Genomic DNA, 22,654 nt, shown 5'->3' with positions numbered 1-22,654 from the left:
AAAAAGAAAAAAAACAAACATCTTTAGGCTGATTTATACTTTCGCCTGGCACCGCATCGCGCAGCTCTGCTGACTAATCACACATCCCCAAATGGACAAGGCTCTTGAAAACGACAAGTCAGACAGATAAACTGAGAAGTAGGAAGTTTCCAGAACTATACATCACATCATTAATATAGTTCAAGATTTTTTAAACAAACTATTTCTCATGATTTTTTTAATAATGATTATGTGATATGATATGTGTATGTGTGGTGTGTGAGTGTGTGTGTGTGTTTGTGTTTGTGTTTGAGTGTATGTGTGGTGTGTGTGTGTGTGTGTGTGTGTGTGTATGTATATATATATATATATATATATATATATATATATATATATATATATATATATATATATATATATATATATATATATATATATATATATATATATATATATATATATATATATATATATATCCTGAAATTACACCCCTGGCAAAATATTACATGTATTTCACCTCCACAGATTCCCAATTGGATTTAAATCAGGACTCTGGTTAGGCCACTACAGAACTTAAATAATGTTTTTGTCTGCTAACCATTTCTTCACCACTTTTGCTCTATGATTTGGGTCGTTGTTTTGCTGAAACTTGTACAGAGTTTCTCTGTAGACTGTCTGATGTCTGATGTTGTTGTAGAGAAGATGTATATGTATATGTATTGTACCATTTACTGTAAGGTTCCCTGTTCTACCACTGAGGATGGTGTTCTTTAAGACTTCTCCTTTTTTATGCCAAATGAAGGCTACATATGTGGCCAAACAATTTAATTTTTGTTTCATCTGACCATAAAACCAGAACCAGAAGTCTCCTTAGTCATGAGCATTTGTCTGCTTTCTGTGAAGAAATGCTGTCCTAGGTCTGTGCCCAAATTGCATTCAGTGTGTAGCATCCATTAGACTGTCTGCCTTGAGAAGTTACCCCCAGGCAGGGGCGCCCTCAAGGCATGGCCACGGCCACCCTTGTGTAAACTTTGGCCATCCCTGTGGCCACCCCAATATGATTTATTTGTTGATATTATTAATTTAAATGTACTTACTTAATTCACAATATTTCAATTCATTAATTAATTAATAAAATGTAACCACTAAATTGTTGTAGACTGATCAGCGCCACTGACGTAACTGATTTACTGAGATTGCACACTTTTTTTAAAGAAATGTTATTTTTCAAATTAAAAAGTTGTGTTTTATCTGATTGAAAATTTAAATAAATGCATTTTAAAACCAGCTTTTAAGAATCTAGTTTATTTAGCAACTCCATTATTTTGCTGGTTAACTTAAAAGGGCCAAAAAGTTTGTGCATTTTGTGGGTGTATTTTGCAAAAAGGTACATCAATAGAATATGTACTAATATATTGTGGCTCAAAAAGGAACATGGATAAATTATATTACTAGGGTCTGTAGTAAGTGTGTGTGTGTGTGGGGGGGGGGGGGTAATGTCTTTTGTTCATATATTTGTTTTATTAATTCATTAATTTTTATTAATTTTATAGTACAGTAATATTTCTTTATTTTATTTTTATTTATTTTTATTTATTTATTTGGTTTGCACATGTACTTGCTGAATTATTTCAAGGAATAAATTGTAATATTTCAAGAGTAATTAATGGAATTAATTAAAACTTCATTATTTCATTTACCAGACATTATTTCATTTATCATTAACCACAATATATACACAATTCATTTTTTTATTTGTGTGTGCCACCGATTTGGTGTGGCCTTACTTGGCCACACCTAAGAAAATTTTCTGTGGGCGCCTCTGCCCCCATCCATACATCCATCCATACAGACAGACAGACAGAAAGTCAAACAGATTTTATTCATGTTCTTTTGATCTGACCTCTGTTCCAGTATAACCTGCTCCGCACACTACCACTGAGCTCTTCGTTCCAGTGATGAGCAAACATTCTCGATTTTTCGGACCCGTCTTCACAAGTGGCCTATCAGCTCCTTGATCACTAGCAGCATCCAATCCGGGGTCTCCACGAGCTGCGGGTCCTCCTCCTCTCCTCCTCGGCTCTGGGTACCATGTCGATGACGTAATGTTGCACCACACGCTCAGCCCAGTGGCGGAGCTCAGAGGCGGCGTTTAATCTGCGAGCGACAAAAAAAGCGGCCGGGTAGTAAAGTGCTATGCATGTAAACCTCACACCTCTGACCTTTAAAGGTTATCTAGCGACAGACGCTAGAGGCCATGCTCTTTAGCATCCTTGTTAAGCCTAGTTCACACTACAGGATTTTAAACATCAGCAGATCGCTGTGCTGTTCACACTACATGACTTGACTTTGTGTCTTTTGATCTCTGTGGTGTTCACACTACGCAACACTACGTGAACGATCCACAAGAGGGGGGTCACACACTACATGATCTGACAACATCTCATTCCCCATCAGCTCATTCAAGCTACCAAACCACAGCCAATGAAAATTTGAGGGAGGAGTCGTCAGAAATAGCTGAACACTATTGGCTGCTTGTGTGCTGATTACATCACTGACAGCGTTTCAAGCTTTGGAGAAAGCATTTAAAAACAGTCAAATCAGCTGATTTATGAGCGGATTAATCACTCATCTGCAAGGTTCCAGTGGATAGATACACAGAGTTTTTAATTTTTGTAATTTTATAACTCTTTGAAATAAAACTAACATATTTATAACACCCTGCCGTTTTCTAACTATCAGTGTATTTCTTTCTGACATTGTTATTTTTTTTATTACAAAACAGTAAAGAACTGAGCATTTCTGCCTTAAATTACCATATTGGTCAAAATGACTGCATGCATGTCTGATACTTTTCGCTGTGACTTTAAATATGTGTGCATTTTCTTGCCTGGCAACTTCCTGCTAACATAAACAAAACTTTCTGATGGCAAAAACATCAATTTACTTCAGATATCTTTTAAAACAGCATATTCTGTGCTGTGAAATAGCTCCTTTTTGAAAGTGAAAATGAAAGCCAAGCCTTTAAGTGTTTTAGTATCTTAACTACATATTTATAGGCTGTATTACCAAAAAAAATATTATATTTTTAGGGTAATGGTGTCATTAAATATGATGCCAGACATTCAAAGCTTAATTTTAATATCTCAATAATAGCTTTGAATGTAAATATGTTGTGACAATTTGGCGTTTTATATGAGAACAGTCAGAATGAGCAGTATGGTAATTCTAATAGTTACAGAATTCTAGTTCCACTGTTAATATATCCTCCTCCCATGTCCGTGCTAACGCAGAATGAAGCGAGTGCACTGATGCCCATTCTGACCAATCACAGATGTTTCTGCTGAGCTCCTGAACACACAGGCATTCAGCTCATGCTGATATGCTCTCTCATTGGCTGCAGCTCGTCACTACATCTGACCACACGTGGGGTTGAGTCGGCCGACTGCTCTGGAATATTTAGCATGCTGAATGTTGGATTTCCGTCTGCGAGGTGTCGGCGACGCGTCAGCGAACCTCGTTGATGCGTTGCTCAGTAGTTCACACATAAAGAGCGGCGAGTGCCGAGCACCCGCAGATTTCTTCCCGATCACAGCCCGATCTGTCGGCGAGCTCGTTAACTTCCAAATCGGGCTCAAATCAGGCTTAAAATCCTCTAGTGTGAACTAGGCATTAGAGAAACCAACTCCCATATGGAAAGTGGCCGGTTCCATCCCAGCTCGGAGCAGGTTGGGTGGTGCAGGAGTGGCAGGGTTGCACATAGATAGTAACAAAAGAGATGAACAATGAGTCTCCACTTCCTTCCATCACTGAAAAGTAAAGCAACTTTAAAATGTTATTTTTCAAATTAAAAAGTTGTGTTTTATCTGATTGAAAATTTAAATAAATGCATTTTAAAACCAGCTTTTAAGAATCTAGTTTATTTAGCAACTCCATTATTTTGCTGGTTAACTTAAAAGGGCCAAAAAGTTTGTGCATTTTGTGGGTGTATTTTGCAAAAAGGTACATCAATAGAATATGTACTAATATATTGTGGCTCAAAAAGGAACATGGATAAATTATATTACTAGGGTCTGTAGTAAGTGTGTGTGTGTGTGGGGGGGGGGTAATGTCTTTTGTTCATATATTTGTTTTATTAATTCATTAATTTTTATTAATTTTATAGTACAGTAATATTTCTTTATTTTATTTTTATTTATTTTTATTTATTTATTTGGTTTGCACATGTACTTGCTGAATTATTTCAAGGAATAAATTGTAATATTTCAAGAGTAATTAATGGAATTAATTAAAACTTCATTATTTCATTTACCAGACATTATTTCATTTATCATTAACCACAATATATACACAATTCATTTTTTTATTTGTGTGTGCCACCGATTTGGTGTGGCCTTACTTGGCCACACCTAAGAAAATTTTCTGTGGGCGCCTCTGCCCCCATCCATACATCCATCCATACAGACAGACAGACAGAAAGTCAAACAGATTTTATTCATGTTCTTTTGATCTGACCTCTGTTCCAGTATAACCTGCTCCGCACACTACCACTGAGCTCTTCGTTCCAGTGATGAGCAAACATTCTCGATTTTTCGGACCCGTCTTCACAAGTGGCCTATCAGCTCCTTGATCACTAGCAGCATCCAATCCGGGGTCTCCACGAGCTGCGGGTCCTCCTCCTCTCCTCCTCGGCTCTGGGTACCATGTCGATGACGTAATGTTGCACCACACGCTCAGCCCAGTGGCGGAGCTCAGAGGCGGCGTTTAATCTGCGAGCGACAAAAAAAGCGGCTCAGCCCGTTAGCGAGCAGAAGAAGCAGCCCCTCGACTCCTGCATCCCCGCCGTCATCCTTCCTGCAGCACCATGCGCGAGATTGTGCACCTGCAAGCCGGCCAGTGCGGCAACCAGATCGGAGCCAAGGTAAAAGCTAAAACCAAAAATGTTGCTTGGTTGGATGGGGGGTTTAACGTGCACGAGGGTGTCCTTCAGGGCGACTAATCTGGTCCTTAAAGAATCCACTAGAAGTGCATTGCAGATAATTGATTCTGCAGGTTTTATTTGCATGATGCACGATTTAAAGGGGATTTTGAGTTCTGGTTTGCAGCTGTGCATAATCGGTTCATTGTGGGTTGAGATGTGCTTCCATTGGGCGTGGAAACATCCATCCATTGTACGACGGGGAATGATGAATTAAACGTTCCTTTAATGTTTCTTTTGCTGGCTCTATTACTTATACCCATGCGTTTATGGCACATTTATTAGATTTAAACCTTATAGACAGTACACAGCCAATGTTTTTGAAGCTTGTGTGGTACTTGGGATCGACTGTTCCTGTATACGATAATGACCTACTTTATGAGTAATTAGCATATTGGGAAAAGGATTGTGTTTTGTTATGTAATATAGAGCAAATATATCCATATAGATTAGTATGCATGTAATATCTTGCAAATGGATCCTAGTCTGACCTATATCTCATCAATCGATGAAAGAAAATAATGTCACATTGATGCATTTGTTCTGATTCACTAAAATCCATATAATTTGCATAATCTACAAGATTCCAACATTATGTAGTGAATCGTTCTTTTAAACCACCATGTACATTTGAACTGTAAAAATATTTTTTTTCTAAATGTATGTATTATTATTATTACTATTGTTGTTTACAATCATCATCCTACATTAAAACCAGATATTCACATTGTTGATGCCTATTGCATTTTTTATAATAATTATATATATATATATATATATATATATATATATATATATATAGTAGTGTTGAGCTTATTCTTACTTGGCCTCCGTTTATTTCTCCCTCTCCTCTCTCTGGCATCCGCCCTGTTGTTTCTCCTCCTTCTCCATCTCTCTCTCAGTTCTGGGAGGTTATTAGTGACGAACATGGGATTGATCCAACTGGAACATATCATGGAGACAGCGACCTTCAGCTAGACAGGATCAGTGTTTACTACAATGAGGCCACAGGTATTTTTGTAAATATCACATTGGCTTCAGATTCATGAACTATTAGCATGCATAATAGCTAAATAGCAGAATAGCAAATAGCAAAGCAGAAATTTGTAGTTATATATAGGCTGAGACAATCTTGTATTGTGGGATTGTGAAGCATTATTGTTGAAGTAAAAAATTTGGTAACCATTAAAAAAATGGAAAAATAATGACAATAAAAATAAAAATATACTGAACATGTGCATTATTGATAAGAAAACTTTGTAAAAACTGTGCTAGGCAGAAATTAGAATGAAATATGTAAAAGAAATTTGTTTAGGCAATTAACTGAAATTAATAATCAAATCAACCAAAACAAAATGAAATAAAAAAAAATCTATAATAATGAGAACTGTTTAAATATATTTATAAGTAACAAATGAAGTAAAATTTTAAAATGCTGATTTAAAACATGAATTTAATATATAATAAAATAATATAGTTAACATTATAGTAAACAAATAAACAAACATTGTGCCAATATAGACATTTTCAGATACAATTTTTATAATATTAAACAAGACATATTTATAATTATTCTAAATTTTAAATCCATAATAAAATGTATGTTTTATTTTTACATTTTAAACCCTGAAAAAAAAATACACCAAAACAGATTTTAAAAACTTTTAAAATCATGTTATCATCTAGGTTAACACCTTCTTTAGCTTTTACACAAAATTCAAGCAACACAATTACTGCTCCCATCAAAACAAAAGAAGGGCAAAAACACTATTTACTTCTATAAAAACTAAATGGCAACACAGCTTTAATAGACTTTTGAACATGTTTGTGCACAGACAATTACATTTACATAATATAGAAATAAATGTCTCAACCGTATGACTTACTATATTTGTCTGTTCATTTAGGTGGGAAGTATGTCCCCCGTGCCATCTTGGTGGATCTGGAGCCTGGCACAATGGATTCAGTTCGTTCTGGACCCTTTGGCCAAATTTTCAGACCTGACAACTTTGTGTTTGGTGAGCTAATCTTTTATTAATTACTTTTTTCATCATTACTTTTGTTATAAACAAATATGACACCCACAGCATTGTTAGCAAAGGTCAGCAAGTGAAGTGCAGTTAAACCTCACTCCTCTGATATCTAAAGGCGATTGATCTAGCGACAGACGCTAGAAGCCATGGTCTTTAACCTCCTTATTAGAGCAACCGACTCCCATACGGAAAGTCGCCAGTTTGATCCCAGCTCAGAGCGGGTTGGGTGGTGTAGGACCGGCAGGGTTACATTGGTGCCATGACCCAGACAGGATTGAGGTTTAGGGGGTGAGTGTAGCGGAGGCCGGGTAGTAAAGTGCTATGCATGTAAACCTCACACCTCTGACCTTTAAAGGTTATCTAGCGACAGACGCTAGAGGCCATGCTCTTTAGCATCCTTGTTAAGCCTAGTTCACACTACAGGATTTTAAACATCAGCAGATCGCTGTGCTGTTCACACTACATGACTTGACTTTGTGTCTTTTGATCTCTGTGGTGTTCACACTACGCAACACTACGTGAACGATCCACAAGAGGGGGGTCACACACTACATGATCTGACAACATCTCATTCCCCATCAGCTCATTCAAGCTACCAAACCACAGCCAATGAAAATTTGAGGGAGGAGTCGTCAGAAATAGCTGAACACTATTGGCTGCTTGTGTGCTGATTACATCACTGACAGCGTTTCAAGCTTTGGAGAAAGCATTTAAAAACAGTCAAATCAGCTGATTTATGAGCGGATTAATCACTCATCTGCAAGGTTCCAGTGGATAGATACACAGAGTTTTTAATTTTTGTAATTTTATAACTCTTTGAAATAAAACTAACATATTTATAACACCCTGCCGTTTTCTAACTATCAGTGTATTTCTTTCTGACATTGTTATTTTTTTTATTACAAAACAGTAAAGAACTGAGCATTTCTGCCTTAAATTACCATATTGGTCAAAATGACTGCATGCATGTCTGATACTTTTCGCTGTGACTTTAAATATGTGTGCATTTTCTTGCCTGGCAACTTCCTGCTAACATAAACAAAACTTTCTGATGGCAAAAACATCAATTTACTTCAGATATCTTTCAAAACAGCATATTCTGTGCTGTGAAATAGCTCCTTTTTGAAAGTGAAAATGAAAGCCAAGCCTTTAAGTGTTTTAGTATCTTAACTACATATTTATAGGCTGTATTACCAAAAAAAATATTATATTTTTAGGGTAATGGTGTCATTAAATATGATGCCAGACATTCAAAGCTTAATTTTAATATCTCAATAATAGCTTTGAATGTAAATATGTTGTGACAATTTGGCGTTTTATATGAGAACAGTCAGAATGAGCAGTATGGTAATTCTAATAGTTACAGAATTCTAGTTCCACTGTTAATATATCCTCCTCCCATGTCCGTGCTAACGCAGAATGAAGCGAGTGCACTGATGCCCATTCTGACCAATCACAGATGTTTCTGCTGAGCTCCTGAACACACAGGCATTCAGCTCATGCTGATATGCTCTCTCATTGGCTGCAGCTCGTCACTACATCTGACCACACGTGGGGTTGAGTCGGCCGACTGCTCTGGAATATTTAGCATGCTGAATGTTGGATTTCCGTCTGCGAGGTGTCGGCGACGCGTCAGCGAACCTCGTTGATGCGTTGCTCAGTAGTTCACACATAAAGAGCGGCGAGTGCCGAGCACCCGCAGATTTCTTCCCAATCACAGCCCGATCTGTCGGCGAGCTCGTTAACTTCCAAATCGGGCTCAAATCAGGCTTAAAATCCTCTAGTGTGAACTAGGCATTAGAGAAACCAACTCCCATATGGAAAGTGGCCGGTTCCATCCCAGCTCGGAGCAGGTTGGGTGGTGCAGGAGTGGCAGGGTTGCACATAGATAGTAACAAAAGAGATGAACAATGAGTCTCCACTTCCTTCCATCACTGAAAAGTAAAGCTAAAATGCTCATTTAGAGCTCTAATACTGCAGTTCTAGCTCATGATCATCACTGTGCAGAGTTTTAGAGTTATACACTAACCTCCACAGAACCCTTTCCTAAACACATGATCATTTACATGTTTATTGGACGCTTACGTAGAAGTATAGTACCCCCTGAAATGGCAGAAATCCTCTTTGGGAAACACTTTGCTTCACATCTTAATTGTTTACATCACAGGTGTTGAACTCGGTTCCTAGAGAGCTGCAACTCTGCAAAGTTTAGTTCGAACCCTAATTAAACAAACAATCTAACTAATTGAGTCCTTCAGGGTTGTTTGAAATCTACAGGTAAGCGTGTTGGAGCAGAATTGGAACTAAAGTGCGCAGAGCTGTGGCTCTTCGGGAGCGGAGTTTGACACCCAGGTTTAAATGAAGAGTTTAAGACCTATACTGCAATCAGTCACCAAGTTGCGATCCAAAGGTTTAGCTACACATTTTTTCAGGATGTACAGTTCACTTGAGCCACACTAACAGAAATGTATTTATCTATACTGCCAGATCTATTCCTAAAGATTTAAGATGGTACTATGAATGAGTAAAGTAAAATATGTCAAAATACTGTAAGTCTAGACCTCTATATAACACCGCCATTTGCCTCTGAGTAAAGATGTAGAAGCATTGACTCTCAAAGAAACCTAAAACCAATGTCAAAGAACTAGCATCAATGAAAACCGACTGACTGTGTAGTCCGATCTGGACCTAAAAGATATTTGCAAGATAGTCAACTGAAACAAGAATGCGCATTCTGCTCCTTTGTACGAGGATGCATCTTTCCACACCATCACTGGGAAACACCCATACACTCTCATTCACATGCATACACTACAGTCAATTTAGCTTACCCAATTCACCTATAGCGTATGTCTTTGGACTTGTGGGAGAAACCGTAGCACCTGGAGGAAATGAATGTGAACATGGGGAGAAACATGCAAACTCCACACAGGAATGCTAACTGACCCAGCCGGGGCTCAAACCAGCAAACAATAATCCATATTGTTTGCAAATATTTAAGAAATGCAACAAAATGACAGCAAGTATTCTTTGTGTTCCCTCTTGACTTGCATTGTTTGCTTAGTTACTTCAGTTTTGTTCTTGCACTCTGCTTAGAAACTGAACAGCCAATCAGAGCGTTCTCTTCACAGACAGCCAATACTGATTCTACATGACCAATTTTTCAAACTCTCTCTGATGCGAGTCTGAGGTGATGTGTGGAACACACCAAACAAACTTGCCTGACAGTTGACAGATGTCACACCAAAGTGGTGTGGTCCAGCCTTAAGACATGAACTTAATATTTGTACATCCATACTAACTCAAACAACCAGAGTTTGTCAGTGTATGCCAGAGTTCCTTTCTGATTTGAAATATGTCTTAATGTAAGTCCAGTCAGTCATTTTTGAGATTTCCAGATGTCCGGTTGATAAGGCTTGGCCTTGCTTGTCCGAAACAACTCCTGATCTTTTAATGCTCAATTCGTATTTTAATGATTGCAGGTCAGAGTGGTGCAGGAAACAACTGGGCCAAAGGTCACTACACAGAAGGAGCAGAGCTGGTGGACTCAGTACTGGATGTTGTGCGCAAGGAGGCTGAAAGCTGCGATTGTCTGCAAGGATTCCAGCTCACCCACTCTCTCGGCGGAGGCACTGGCTCTGGCATGGGCACCCTGCTCATCAGCAAAATCCGTGAAGAGTATCCCGACCGCATCATGAACACCTTCAGCGTGGTGCCCTCACCCAAGGTGTCCGACACCGTGGTGGAGCCCTACAACGCTACACTGTCCGTCCATCAGCTAGTGGAGAACACTGATGAGACATATTGCATCGACAATGAGGCGCTGTATGACATCTGTTTCCGCACGCTCAAGCTAACCACACCAACCTACGGAGACCTCAACCATCTCGTCTCAGCCACCATGAGTGGCGTCACCACCTGTCTCCGCTTCCCCGGCCAGCTCAATGCTGATCTTCGCAAACTAGCCGTCAACATGGTGCCCTTCCCACGTCTCCACTTCTTCATGCCTGGTTTTGCACCACTCACCAGCCGAGGCAGCCAGCAGTATCGCTCACTCTCCGTTCCTGAGCTCACACAGCAAATGTTTGATGCCAAGAACATGATGGCTGCCTGCGACCCACGTCACGGCCGCTACCTGACCGTAGCCGCAGTTTTCCGTGGACGCATGTCCATGAAGGAGGTGGATGAGCAGATGCTGAACGTCCAGAACAAGAACAGTAGCTACTTCGTCGAGTGGATCCCCAACAACGTCAAGACTGCCGTCTGCGACATTCCACCTCGTGGGCTCAAAATGGCCGCAACCTTCATCGGCAACAGCACGGCCATCCAGGAGCTCTTCAAACGTATTTCCGAACAATTCACCGCTATGTTCCGCCGCAAAGCTTTCCTGCACTGGTACACCGGAGAGGGCATGGATGAGATGGAGTTCACAGAAGCTGAGAGCAACATGAACGACCTGGTGTCTGAGTATCAACAGTACCAAGATGCCACCGCCGAAGAGGGTGAGTTCGAAGAGGAAGGCGAGGAGGAGGTCGCATAAATTGCCGCAACCTGCCACATTGGTGTTCCCTTCACTCCATCACCCACATTTTTATCTTCCTCACCACAGACCAATGCTCTCCAGAACAATAAATGGGTTTTCACATCCAGAATTCACTATTGACTGTGTTTCCCCCATCCCACCAGTGATATTTTGAGGAGTTGTGAACATTTGGTTTGGTTTTGTGTTTCTAACTATTGTGAATGCATGCCATCAAATTTCCCCCTCACATTCAAGTGAAATGAAAGTGATTTTAACTGTGAAGCCATCAGGTTTGAGAAAGATGTAACTACTGTCAGTGTTAATCTGAATAAAGACCAATTCTATATCTAATGTGTTTCCCCTGATTTATGTAGTTAACTATTTGACAGTTCAACCTTGAACAGGAACTAAATCTTTACATAAACCAGTGGTTCTCAATTCCAGTCCTTGGGACCCCCCCACCCAGCACATTTAAATATCTTCTTTACTTTACACACCTGATTAAGATCATAAGCTTGTTAACCGAAAGATCCATGAGCTTATCCTTATGTGTCAAATAAAAGAGGCACATAAATAAGCAGGGTCTGGAATTCATAATCACTGAAATCATTGCCACTACTGGTGTTTGCATATCCAGAAAATGGCAACATAAAAGACTCATCGAACACTAGAGGGCAGTGCTACTGAGTACAACTAACTAAACAGGATTCTCACAAAGATGTCTTGCAATGTTCTTGGCAAGCACATCTTTGAAACAGCAGTTAAGCAATGCTGTTAAACAGTTAAGCTTCCAAGAAAGACACTCCTTTACGCACACCCAGATATTATTGTACAGGTTTCAGCAATCATATGACACGCAATGCAAGGTCATAAAACTTAAAAGTAGCCTACACCTTTCCTGCTACAAGTCAAGATATCTTCAACTGGTTTTTATTATGAATCTGTTTTTTTTTTTATGTAGAATTAAGCCATTACATGTGAATGTGCAAGAATTCAAAGCCAGCACCATACAATGAATGCACTATTTGCTACAAAGATCAATGTGTTGATGAGAATCACTTAAACTACATGGCATTAATTATAAAATTGTGTAATCTGATACAAAGTTCCGTCAAGTATTCATGTGAATAGCTTTCCAGTCATGCTAAATTCCACAATATACAGTAATGACGTTTACCATTTCAAGGTAAGTTTTCCCAAAGAGAATTATTATTTTGCATAGATTCTACTATTTAATAGACATTTTATTATGTAAGCCAATATATTCAGTAAAATAAGAACACTTAATACATCTGCTTAATAAAATAACAATTTATTTATAATTTGTGGTATGTCCTTGAAATTTTAACACAGTGTAACAGGTTTTTTATAATAAAAGCAACCCCAGGCATGCTATTTTGTAAATATATGAAATCCTCTTAAAAACACCTTTAAGAGGAGGTCATTAATGACCACCTTAGGGATTATGTTCACAATAAAGCAAAACCTCTGGTGCCATTGAGGTTAAATATAAAAGACATCATTTAACGGATTCTAAAAAGCTGAAATTGGAAAAGGCACTCAAGTGAAATACAACGCATGAAATATTTTTGTGTAAACATTCATGCTAATATAAAAGAATCAAAAACGATTCCAAGCTGAAATTATTGTAGAACTGATCAAATGTCTGGACATAAATAGTACATTCAATCATACAGACGCGGTTGAAATATAAATGAGGTCAATCAAGACATACAAAATTATTGAAATAATTAGTAACACAAACACTCTATGAAAAATTCTCATTTGTTAACATTTCAACTATCACAAACTAGCAGGGAAAAAATGATATATATTAAAATTAATTATATATCCTGTCCCTAATCTCACAGCATATATGTGTGAGCTGACATGAACAATGAAAAACAGAAGTAGTATAGTTGTATAGTATATACATACACATACATACATACATACATACATACATACATACATACATATTTGCTCCATCTATGTTAATGTCAGTTAAAATATACAAGGTGATTCAAAAAGAATACCAAAACTTTGAAAATTTGTATTTAATCCAAGAAACATGATGAAAACATTGCTCCTAGCGACCAAATAAGCAACCAAAAAAAACTTCAGAGCTTCCTTAAATCACAACTTTTCAGTTCACGACCCCCAAAATAACAGTGCCAGTGACTTATGACTCCCAATATTCTCTAAGGTGGTTATAAATATATAATTCTTGCACACAACGATGCACATACCAATAGGTCTAAGTCTATTCAACGTTTAATTTCGGAGAACTCTACTCGGAGACCATCCTCCATGTTCAGTTGTGGCCTATATTTACTTTGAAAGTACATGACTGCCGTAACCTGGTGCCATAAAATCAATCTGCTGCATCTGACGCTATTGCTGTGTCTTTAATATAACGTAAACACCCCAGGGGGCGCAAAAGAATATCGAAAGGCTAATGGCTTTTTATTTACTATTAACTACTATTTTGTTCTGCAGTAGGTTTTGGACAAAATATGGTAATTCAAAAAGTTTAATAAAATGAATTAGATTTTTGAAAATTGACAAGCGGCGACTCCTCATTGTCCCACAACTAACCAGTTGGTCCCGACCCCCACTTTGGGAACCTCTGCCCTAAATTAATGACAGAAAGTGCTTAGCTCTACTTTTCTTCTTTGCAGACAGAGTTCACGATTTTCGAGAACAACTTCGAAGTTGTGGTTTTCTTTTTCAATTATCATTACTTGATCAGTTTTTCATTGTTCATGTCAGTTTACAGGTCAATCAATAAATGTAAAAGTACAAAAATGTATTGTAGAAATGTTTATTTAAATATGTATTGGTAAATGTTTAAATTAACTTTATGACTAATAACTGCTGTTTTCACATTAATGTAGTTAACCAATGTTAACAAATGAAACCTTATTATAAAGTATCATTTTGAAATTCTTAAATTAAGTGGTTTCAACAAACATATCAGCTAGGAGTGTAAAAACACCCTATATTGCAATCAAATAAATCTGAATACAGTTAAAGACAAAATTACCAGCCCTCCTGTGAAAAAACAAAAACCTTCCTATGACATTTTTCCTTCTAGAGAAAGAACTACTTGTTTTAGTTTGAAAAAAAGCAGTTTTAATTTTTTCTAAACTAATTTTAGGGTCAATATCATTAGCCCCATTAAAAATGATATTTCCCACTCTCTACAGAAAAAAACACTGTTGTCCAATGACTTGCCTGACTAACCTAACTTGCCGAGTTAACCTAATTAACCTAGTTAAGCCTTAAAATTGCACTTTAAACTGAATACTTTTACCTTGAAAAAAAAATTGCTAAATATTATGTATTGTCATGACTACAACGACAAAAAATGTAGTTAGAAATTAGTTATAAAACATATTGGGCTCTATTATAATGATCTACACAGCAAATTTACCGGTGTTGATTTACTGGTGTTACAACAAAGTGTTAAAATAAAGTGTTGCGTCAACGCTATACAGATTGAGTTAAACACCAAAAGCGTCAGTTTCGATTAAGAGTTGGTGTCATTTTATATCGTTGCAAAGGCAACTCCTTAAGCGTTAACCAGGCCACACCTCCATGAACGTGCAGACGTCCTTTTGATTCAACCAGACCACATGCAGACGCCATTTCAAATGCTGCAAGTGGAAGAAAGTTGGTAAGTCTAATATATAAATCTTATTATACAGATTCATTGTGTAAATTAAATAATATGTTTTTGTATCTTAGTTTAATCATTTTTTTTCATAACGATCAGTATATCAAGCGTTACACAGCCAAATAATTCAGACGTGATTTTTATTAAGTTAGCCTATATCAGCAATTTTATGAATCATGTAAAGCCACCATAACGCTTATATTAATATTATTATATTATAATTCTCGCACACGGCGATTGCTTTATTTATTTTATTTACCGTATGCACATGTCTGGACATAAGCACAGTGTAGTTAGGCTCGCGCGCTAAGACCGCCGTCCATTTTAGCAGGTAACGTTATTCAAGGTGAACTATCGCGTGTGGATTTCTTGTAGTGTTCAACAAGTAAATGTGCACATTTCAAAGACAGCGGCTGAACTACTATAACTTGTTTTAATCCAAGGTACATGCTTGGGTTCCTGCTGAATGGTGGCCGACTGACCGTGGATCGGTGAGAGTTTTCGCTGTTAAAAAGTACCGTGGTAAGTTTTTAATGCTGCAACGAAAGTCAGTGATTGCTCACTTCGGTGATAGAACGCACGTTGTGGAATATAAACACACAGTTCAAGACTTCAGATGAATGAAACGACTAATCTACATTATCGACAAAAACTGTTGTCAGATATTTTAATGTAAGGGCATAATCTTACGCGAATGTAAGAGATTGCAATAACAAGGTTTAGCCGTCAAGGCGCTATAGCTTAAGACATTACAGCTGCCAGGAAACAATAGAAGAAGACAGCGCGCGTAACGGTAGTCAGAATGAGTCCAAAACAGACGATAATACATTCATAAAACTCCCTCCAATATATCATTGTCGTGTAAGTGTGCTGCAAAACAACGAACGTTAACTTTAAGTTGTCTTTATTTATAGAAAAATTATTTATTCTTACAATTTATAGTCCAATTATATTACATAAACCAAATATAATGTGTTTATTTCTCTCCACACCAAGAGCTTCACCAGAGGTCAAGACAATGCTTGTCAAAGCACAATATCGAAACCAGAAGAAGTTCATAAAAATCCCAGAGGCTTGCTTTGATTTATTTTTAGCAGAGGGTGAGTGGTATTAAAAATAATATATATTTATTAAAAAAAAGTTTCTCTATCATACGTATCATTAAACGTGAATAAAGCATTTAACAATAATATTTATTTTCCCTCCTTTGCAGTGAAAGAGAAGTTTTCATTACCACAGGATCTTGTAATTACAGTTACAGATGAAACTGGTACAGAGGTGGACGAAGATGTGTTTCCTGATCTAATGAGCACCAGTGGACTGCTTCTTGTTATAAATGCTTTAAATGACAGTGGTGAGTGATAACAGTGGAGCTATTGAATGATGTAAGATGTGTCTAAGTGAATGCTGCCAATTTTCAGTACTTTACCATATATTTAATGTCGGCAGTGTTGATGTGGGTAGAAATACAGTCCCATAATGTAAACTAGTATTGAGTGTTGTTTTTTTTTTTTTTTTTTTAAAGTACTTAGACCTGTCTTTTTATTTTGATCCAGTATTAAAAAACCTGTTGCCTGTTAACCCCAGTTTTAACATTAACAGGACCCTCCACACCTCAATCTTCAGCCAGCTTTGATACAGATACACTCTCTTTAACTTCAAAAAGCAGTGAGGACAGTGACTGGTTTAGTCCAAAACGCTTTAGAAAGGATGAGGATGAGGCTTCACAAAACTCACAGGCCAGAGATGTGAGTGCAAGTACACAATTTGGGGGGTTTACTTGCAGTATCATAACCATAAGCTTTACATAATCAGTTCCATTAATTTATGTATTATGTGTATAGTACTGACCTTTTCCAGATCAGGATTGAATTTAAATGGCATTTTCAATATTCCTGCATTTCTACCTTTATAATAGGATGTTAATGCTAATATCTTTTTATAGTTGATCAAACAAATTCTAGAGACAAGACCAGGTGGAGCAAATGTGCTGAGGGAGTATGAAGATACGGGGACAATTAATGATGAGACAAGAAAAGTTATGGTGAACATTCTAGTAGCCCACATGATGGAGACAGAAGGGTAATTATGAAAAACAATGTTGTTGTTTTTTTATGGTTATAGCAGTATACAATAGTCAACATTTGAAATGAATCAAAATCTTTTATCAAAGTATTAAATATATTGTACTACACCCATTCTTGTCAAAGGACAATTTTAAAAAACATTTTTTGATGCACATCAAATGTTGACTACTATATAGATTATAAATTGTATAGTGTGAAGTTGAGTGCTAGAAATGTAATAGTGCTAATCTTTTAAACATTTAATTGAACAAATTTTAATAACATTTGTTAATTCTCATCAATGTTAAGTAACATTGAGTACTCCTGTTCTTCAGGAGAGTTCCACACCGCCTTACCAAACAGAAGTATGGTTTGGGAATTATCACCTTGTTTCCCTCACTCAGAGATCCCCAAGGGAGGACTGGATATGTAAGTTCTTGTCTGTCGTCAGAAGATCATTATATATATATATATATATATATATATATATATATATATATATATATATATATATATATATATATATATATATATATATTAATGGAGTGTTAAATGTTGAATCTGAATTTGTGTCATTTTGAATTTATTAATTTTTGAATTTATTAATGTCAGGAACATTTTTATGATGGCCAGAAAAACTCTGGATTCTTGTCGTGGCGACTCAAAACCGTACAAAGGGGGACAAAACCTTCTGGAAATAAAGATGATCCTAAAACAGAGGAAAAGGGGGGTCCTTTGCTTGACCGACAGCTGTGTCACCCTGAAGATCAGCTGGACAGTGATCAAAGTCTAGAGGCCATCTCTCTGATGAATCATACAAGCGACCGTGAGGTCATCATGCAGAAGATGAGGGCAACATTTAAATACAGACAACGTCTTGTGCGTGATCCAGAGAAATCCACCACTATTCTCTCTGTTTTTCCTCGATTTCTGGATACGAAAGGATTGGTATGAATTGTCTTTTTAAATATATTTTATTTATAAATATAAAAAAATTTAATTGAAATGTTAGTTTCACAGATGTGGTGAAATAGTGACCATCACATTTAGCTTGTAATATTTTATAGTAATGGAATGTTTTCTTCTGATTTCTCAGATTCTCCAGGACTTTACACTCCTGTTCGGGTCAGAAACGGCTTCCAGACTCTTGGAAAGGTGGCCAACAGTTTTCAAGTCAAAGATTATCAAGCTAGCAGAAACCTTGACATCCACTCCACTGCTGAAAAGATTGCTGTCATCTGCCAAACAGAACAAAGAAAGCAGCGAGGCAGAGGATTTCCCAGGTACAGATGTAACTGATGTAATGGTGCAGTGAAAATCTTTTGAATGTTATTTTACTGTCTATGTTTAACTTTTTACTTGTCTTTTTCAGAGTGGGACAGTGACATATCATCCTTTCTTCTACTTCTGCATTTTTTGTCGCCCCAAGTTTCTGGAAGAAAGAAAATCCAGAAGATGAGCATCTCACAGGCAATTGACCATCTGGTGGTTTTTCAAAAGGTAGGTAACTGGTGATGATACAAGAGCTGTAGACATTATACCTTCAATTAATGCATTAACTTCTCCAGTTGATAATACACTATGAGATAAGTGTAATATGAAGTGCTTGATTTATCAAATTTTCTAAACCTAAACTGGAATTAAGCTTGTTGGCGCTTGTATCATTTTCTGTGTCTTTTGATCTTAGTGTTCAATTGAGCTAAACAGACTCAAACTATGACTGTAAGATGCACATATTGCCAGTAAAGCCGGTTCTATAATCAGTTCTAAATCTAAAACATCAGGGTTATATGTTCTGTTTATTAAGTAACCTCTAGGGATTTCATTTCTTTGTTTTATTTGGACTTAACCTGTGAGAGCCTCAGAGATTTACAACTGATCACAGAATTGCTTCCCTGACAAAATGACACATTTAAGTCACAGCTTTTGCAATATTGCAAAATCAATTTAATGTTGACTTTGTAGTCATAATGTTAACTGATAATGCTTAATTTGCCTTTTTTTTTCCTCAATCAGGCATGCCGGAGTATTCAGGAACACCTCGAGACAGAAGACAATCGTCAACCTTACATTCTTGCCATAGGAAGCAGCAAGGAAGCCATCAGTCAGTTCTTCATTGTGCTTGACAAAAAGCTCATCCCATGTCAAGAATCCTCTTCACTAGCGGCAATCGATGAACTGTTCAAGGTCCATTTTGTGTTCAGTATCAGTTATGATCCTCCACTTAAAGGTTTGTTCACATTTCTCCAGACCACAGTGTACAGAATTGATGTTGGCAGCACAAGTGAAACCCCAAGGGTGAAGGAGCTCAGAGCTAAATTACTGAATGATGTTTAGATGCTACATCTGTAAATCACTGTTTGCTACAACTGTAAAATTAATTCGGCACCTTAAACTTGTTCATAGTTTGTATCCTGGCAAGAAGTTTGAGTTGGTTTGTGCTCAGGATGGTTGCTTCCTACAATTCAAAAGTTATGCAGGGTTTAAAAAACATTTAACCAGATTTCATTTTAGGGGTGTGGCATCAAGCAGTGGTAACATATCTATTCAAAATCAGCATGCTCCAAATCCTGACGAAGCACTTGTGTCTGACACAGAGCAAATGACAGATAATGATGCTCAAGTGGTTGAATGTTCTTCTCTTTCAAGGGATAGTTCAAGGGAAATGTGTGCATCCATAATTGCCAAATTGCAGGCTAATGGTGTTGCAAACAATTTAATTTTGTCTGTTATTGAAAGCATGGAGGATTTTGTTAATGATTTCCATACTAACTTAAGGGAGAGCATTTTAAATGTTGTGCCTGTTGGTAGCACAACTAGAAGTTCAGTTGAAGAGGTTTTTAATAATTTTCATAATTCATTCTCAGATTTTAATACAGACACTAAATGGAGAAAATATTTCAGCAAGAAATGGGGAGTTGTTGAACCTACTGAAATTCACTTGGGAGTCAGGTACGATTCAAGAAGAAATACGACCTCTGGAATGTATGAACAAACAACAGTTAATGACACCTTTATTTACATCCCTCTGCTCAAAACTCTGGAGTTCATTTTTAGAAATGAGGAAGTATGTAAACTGATTCAAGAACAAAGGCAAAGTGACATGTATAGAGAATTTTGTGATGGGCAGTATTACAAAAGGCATCCATTGTACTCCATCTGTAATAATGCACTTCAGATCCAAATTTACTATGATGATTTTGAAACAGCTAATCCATTAGGATCTAAACAAGGAATCCATAAACTTGGCTGTATATATTTTGTGCTTCGTAACCTACCATCACATGTAAATTCATCCTTGATGAACATACATCTAATTTCTTTATTTCATTCTGAAGATGGAAAAAAGTATGGCATGGACAAAATACTTGGCCCATTGATTGATGATGTTAAAGTTCTTGAGCAGAAGGGAATGAAGGTGTCTTTTTCTGAGGAGCCCATTTTTGGTACAATTGCTCAAATTACTGGCGATAACCTGGGTCTAAACGGTATTCTTGGTTATGTTGAATCTTTTTCTGCAAAACATTACTGCAGATTGTGCCTTACTGACAAGGTGTTAGCACAGGAAGTATTTAGCGAGGATGATCCAAGGGTGATTTTGCGCAACCGAAACCAAAATGAGAAGCATTACAAGTATCTTGCTGACAACCCTAATGAAAACTCCTGTTATGGTATTAAAAGAAATTCTATACTCAACACCTTGACTTACTTTAATGTATCTGAGAACTTTGTGCTGGACATTATGCATGATATTCTGGAGGGAGTGGCACAGTATGAAGTAAAACTGCTTTTTGAATATATGAGTTGCGGTCTAATACCTTGTGATTCCATTCCTCAAAGACTGTATGCCTTCAACTATGGTTTTTTGGACCGAAATAACCGCCCAACCAAGGTCAACCTTCAGCACCCAGGAAACAGTATTGGACTTAATGCAAGTCAGACATTGTGTCTCATCAGGAACATCCCTCTCATATTTGGAGATGTAGTTCCAGAGGGAGATAAGCACTGGCATTTGATGTTGCTGCTCTTGCAAATTGTTGACATTGTGTTTTCTCATTGCATTTCTGAAGGAATGATCATATTTTTGAAGCATCTGATAGTGGAGCACCATCGGTTGTTCAAAGACTTGTATCCTTCTAGAAATCTGATTCCGAAGCATCACCTTATGATTCACTACCCTGAATGCATCAGGCAAATTGGCCCATTGATTCATGTATGGACGATGAGGTACGAAGCAAAACACAGGTTTTTTAAGAAAAATTTAAAAAACTTCAAAAACCTCACCAAATCGCTTGCAAAAAAACACCAGCTGGCAATAGCCTATTACTGGGAATCCTGTACATCGAGGGGTATTGAATCTGGTCCTGTTTCAAATGAGTTGTTGTCTGATCTTGAAAAGTGTGATTTTATTTCAGAGCAACTCAACATTGATCTCTCTAGTGAAGTAACTATCACTCCTTGGGTAAAGTGTCATGGTACGGAGTATCGAAAAAATCTTGTTGTTTGCTTAGATTTGGTTGAGGATGTACCAGTCTTTGGAAAGATTGTTCAAATTTTGATCAAGGATGGAGTTTATTTTTTGGTCTCATGTATGGAATCAGAGTTTGTTGAACATCTCCATGCTTTCAGGGTTTTTGCACAAGAGCACAGCCTTGTTCTCAAAAAAACAGAACAATTGTTTTACTACAAGCCATTTGATTTGCAAATGACATATGGCAATGACAGTTCATTTTATATTGTTTTGGACTGTTACTTGTAAAGTAATTTTATTGGTGGCTTGGTGTTCCATGTTGGAATAAAATTTTGAAAGAGTAATGTAGTAAGATGTGTTTTCTTCACAGTGAATTTATTATTTTTAAATAAAAAAATTTAGAAGCCTTAATATAGTTATCCATAAAAAAGTAACATTTCTTAAATAGTACTGTCAACATTTAAGTAATGTAATGTTTGATTCCTATAAGCTTGAATAGATTGTGATTTATTTATTATTTATTTTTTTGAACAGTGTTCACTCCTGAACAGTGTAGGATTTTAACTCTGTCAGAGTTTGCAACAAAGTTCCTCCTAGCTCTGTAGCAGTGTTGTTGTTATCTGCGTTGGTGTTAATACTTCACTCTTATAGTGTTAATATTTTGACACTGTGTTGGTGTTAAAAGAGGCAACACTGTAGCAGTGTTGTTGTTATTATCTGCATTGGTGTTAATACTTCACTCTTATAGTGTTAATAATTTTACACTGTTTTGGTGTTAAAGAGGCAACACTTTTGAAAGTGTTGAATTAACACTTTGCGGGTGGTTCCCATATATACACTTTTAAAGTGTTGAAATTAACTCTATTGGTGTTAATTTCCGGATTTCAAATTTACTGTGTAGGCACAAAGACTACAGCGCATGTCGC

The 22,654-nt window shown here is 37.1% G+C and overlaps 2 protein-coding genes across 6 annotated transcripts; both read left to right on the top strand.

The window, feature by feature from the left end:
* Positions 1-4,759: 4,759 nt before the first annotated feature.
* On the top strand, positions 4,760-11,863 carry tubb4bl (tubulin, beta 4B class IVb-like). 2 transcript variants are annotated; one of them, NM_001076715.2, is given in 4 exon segments: positions 4,760-4,900; positions 5,860-5,968; positions 6,865-6,975; positions 10,473-11,863. In NM_001076715.2, coding segments are annotated over 4 exon segments (1,335 nt in total). In that variant the 5' UTR covers positions 4,760-4,843; the 3' UTR covers positions 11,531-11,863.
* A 3,263-nt stretch (positions 11,864-15,126) lies between these two features.
* On the top strand, positions 15,127-22,074 carry LOC793338 (uncharacterized). 4 transcript variants are annotated; one of them, XM_001333039.7, is made up of 11 exons: positions 15,127-15,191; positions 15,635-15,713; positions 16,188-16,291; positions 16,405-16,545; positions 16,794-16,939; positions 17,137-17,273; positions 17,593-17,686; positions 17,870-18,205; positions 18,354-18,540; positions 18,630-18,757; positions 19,274-22,074. In XM_001333039.7, exons 3-11 carry the CDS (start codon positions 16,210-16,212, stop codon positions 19,592-19,594), a joined length of 1,572 nt encoding a protein of 523 aa, XP_001333075.1. In that variant the 5' UTR covers positions 15,127-15,191; positions 15,635-15,713; positions 16,188-16,209; the 3' UTR covers positions 19,595-22,074. The 4 variants fall into 4 exon arrangements, with proteins under 4 accessions (XP_001333075.1, XP_005163846.1, XP_073801087.1 ...); XM_005163789.4 differs by lacking the exon at positions 15,635-15,713; XM_073944986.1 differs by lacking the exons at positions 15,127-15,191; positions 15,635-15,713 and adding an exon at positions 15,962-16,052.
* Positions 22,075-22,654: the final 580 nt, after the last annotated feature.

The sequence above is a fragment of the Danio rerio genome, chromosome 3 (assembly GCF_049306965.1).
Source record: "Danio rerio strain Tuebingen ecotype United States chromosome 3, GRCz12tu, whole genome shotgun sequence".
NCBI lineage: Eukaryota > Metazoa > Chordata > Actinopteri > Cypriniformes > Danionidae > Danio > Danio rerio.
This window is presented reverse-complemented; position numbering and strand designations above follow the sequence as displayed.

Bases quoted from the DNA above. Each gene is read 5' to 3' on its own strand.
- tubb4bl (XM_073943592.1), top strand. From the start codon at position 10,463: ATGATTGCAGGTCAGAGTGGTGCAGGAAACAACTGGGCCAAAGGTCAC.
- LOC793338 (XM_009299721.4), top strand. From the start codon at position 16,162: ATGTGTTTATTTCTCTCCACACCAAGAGCTTCACCAGAGGTCAAGACA. The intron at 16,546-16,793 runs GTGAGTGATAAC...TAACATTAACAG, and splicing joins AAATGCTTTAAATGACAGTG to GACCCTCCACACCTCAATCT. The intron at 16,940-17,136 runs GTGAGTGCAAGT...ATCTTTTTATAG, and splicing joins AAAACTCACAGGCCAGAGAT to TTGATCAAACAAATTCTAGA.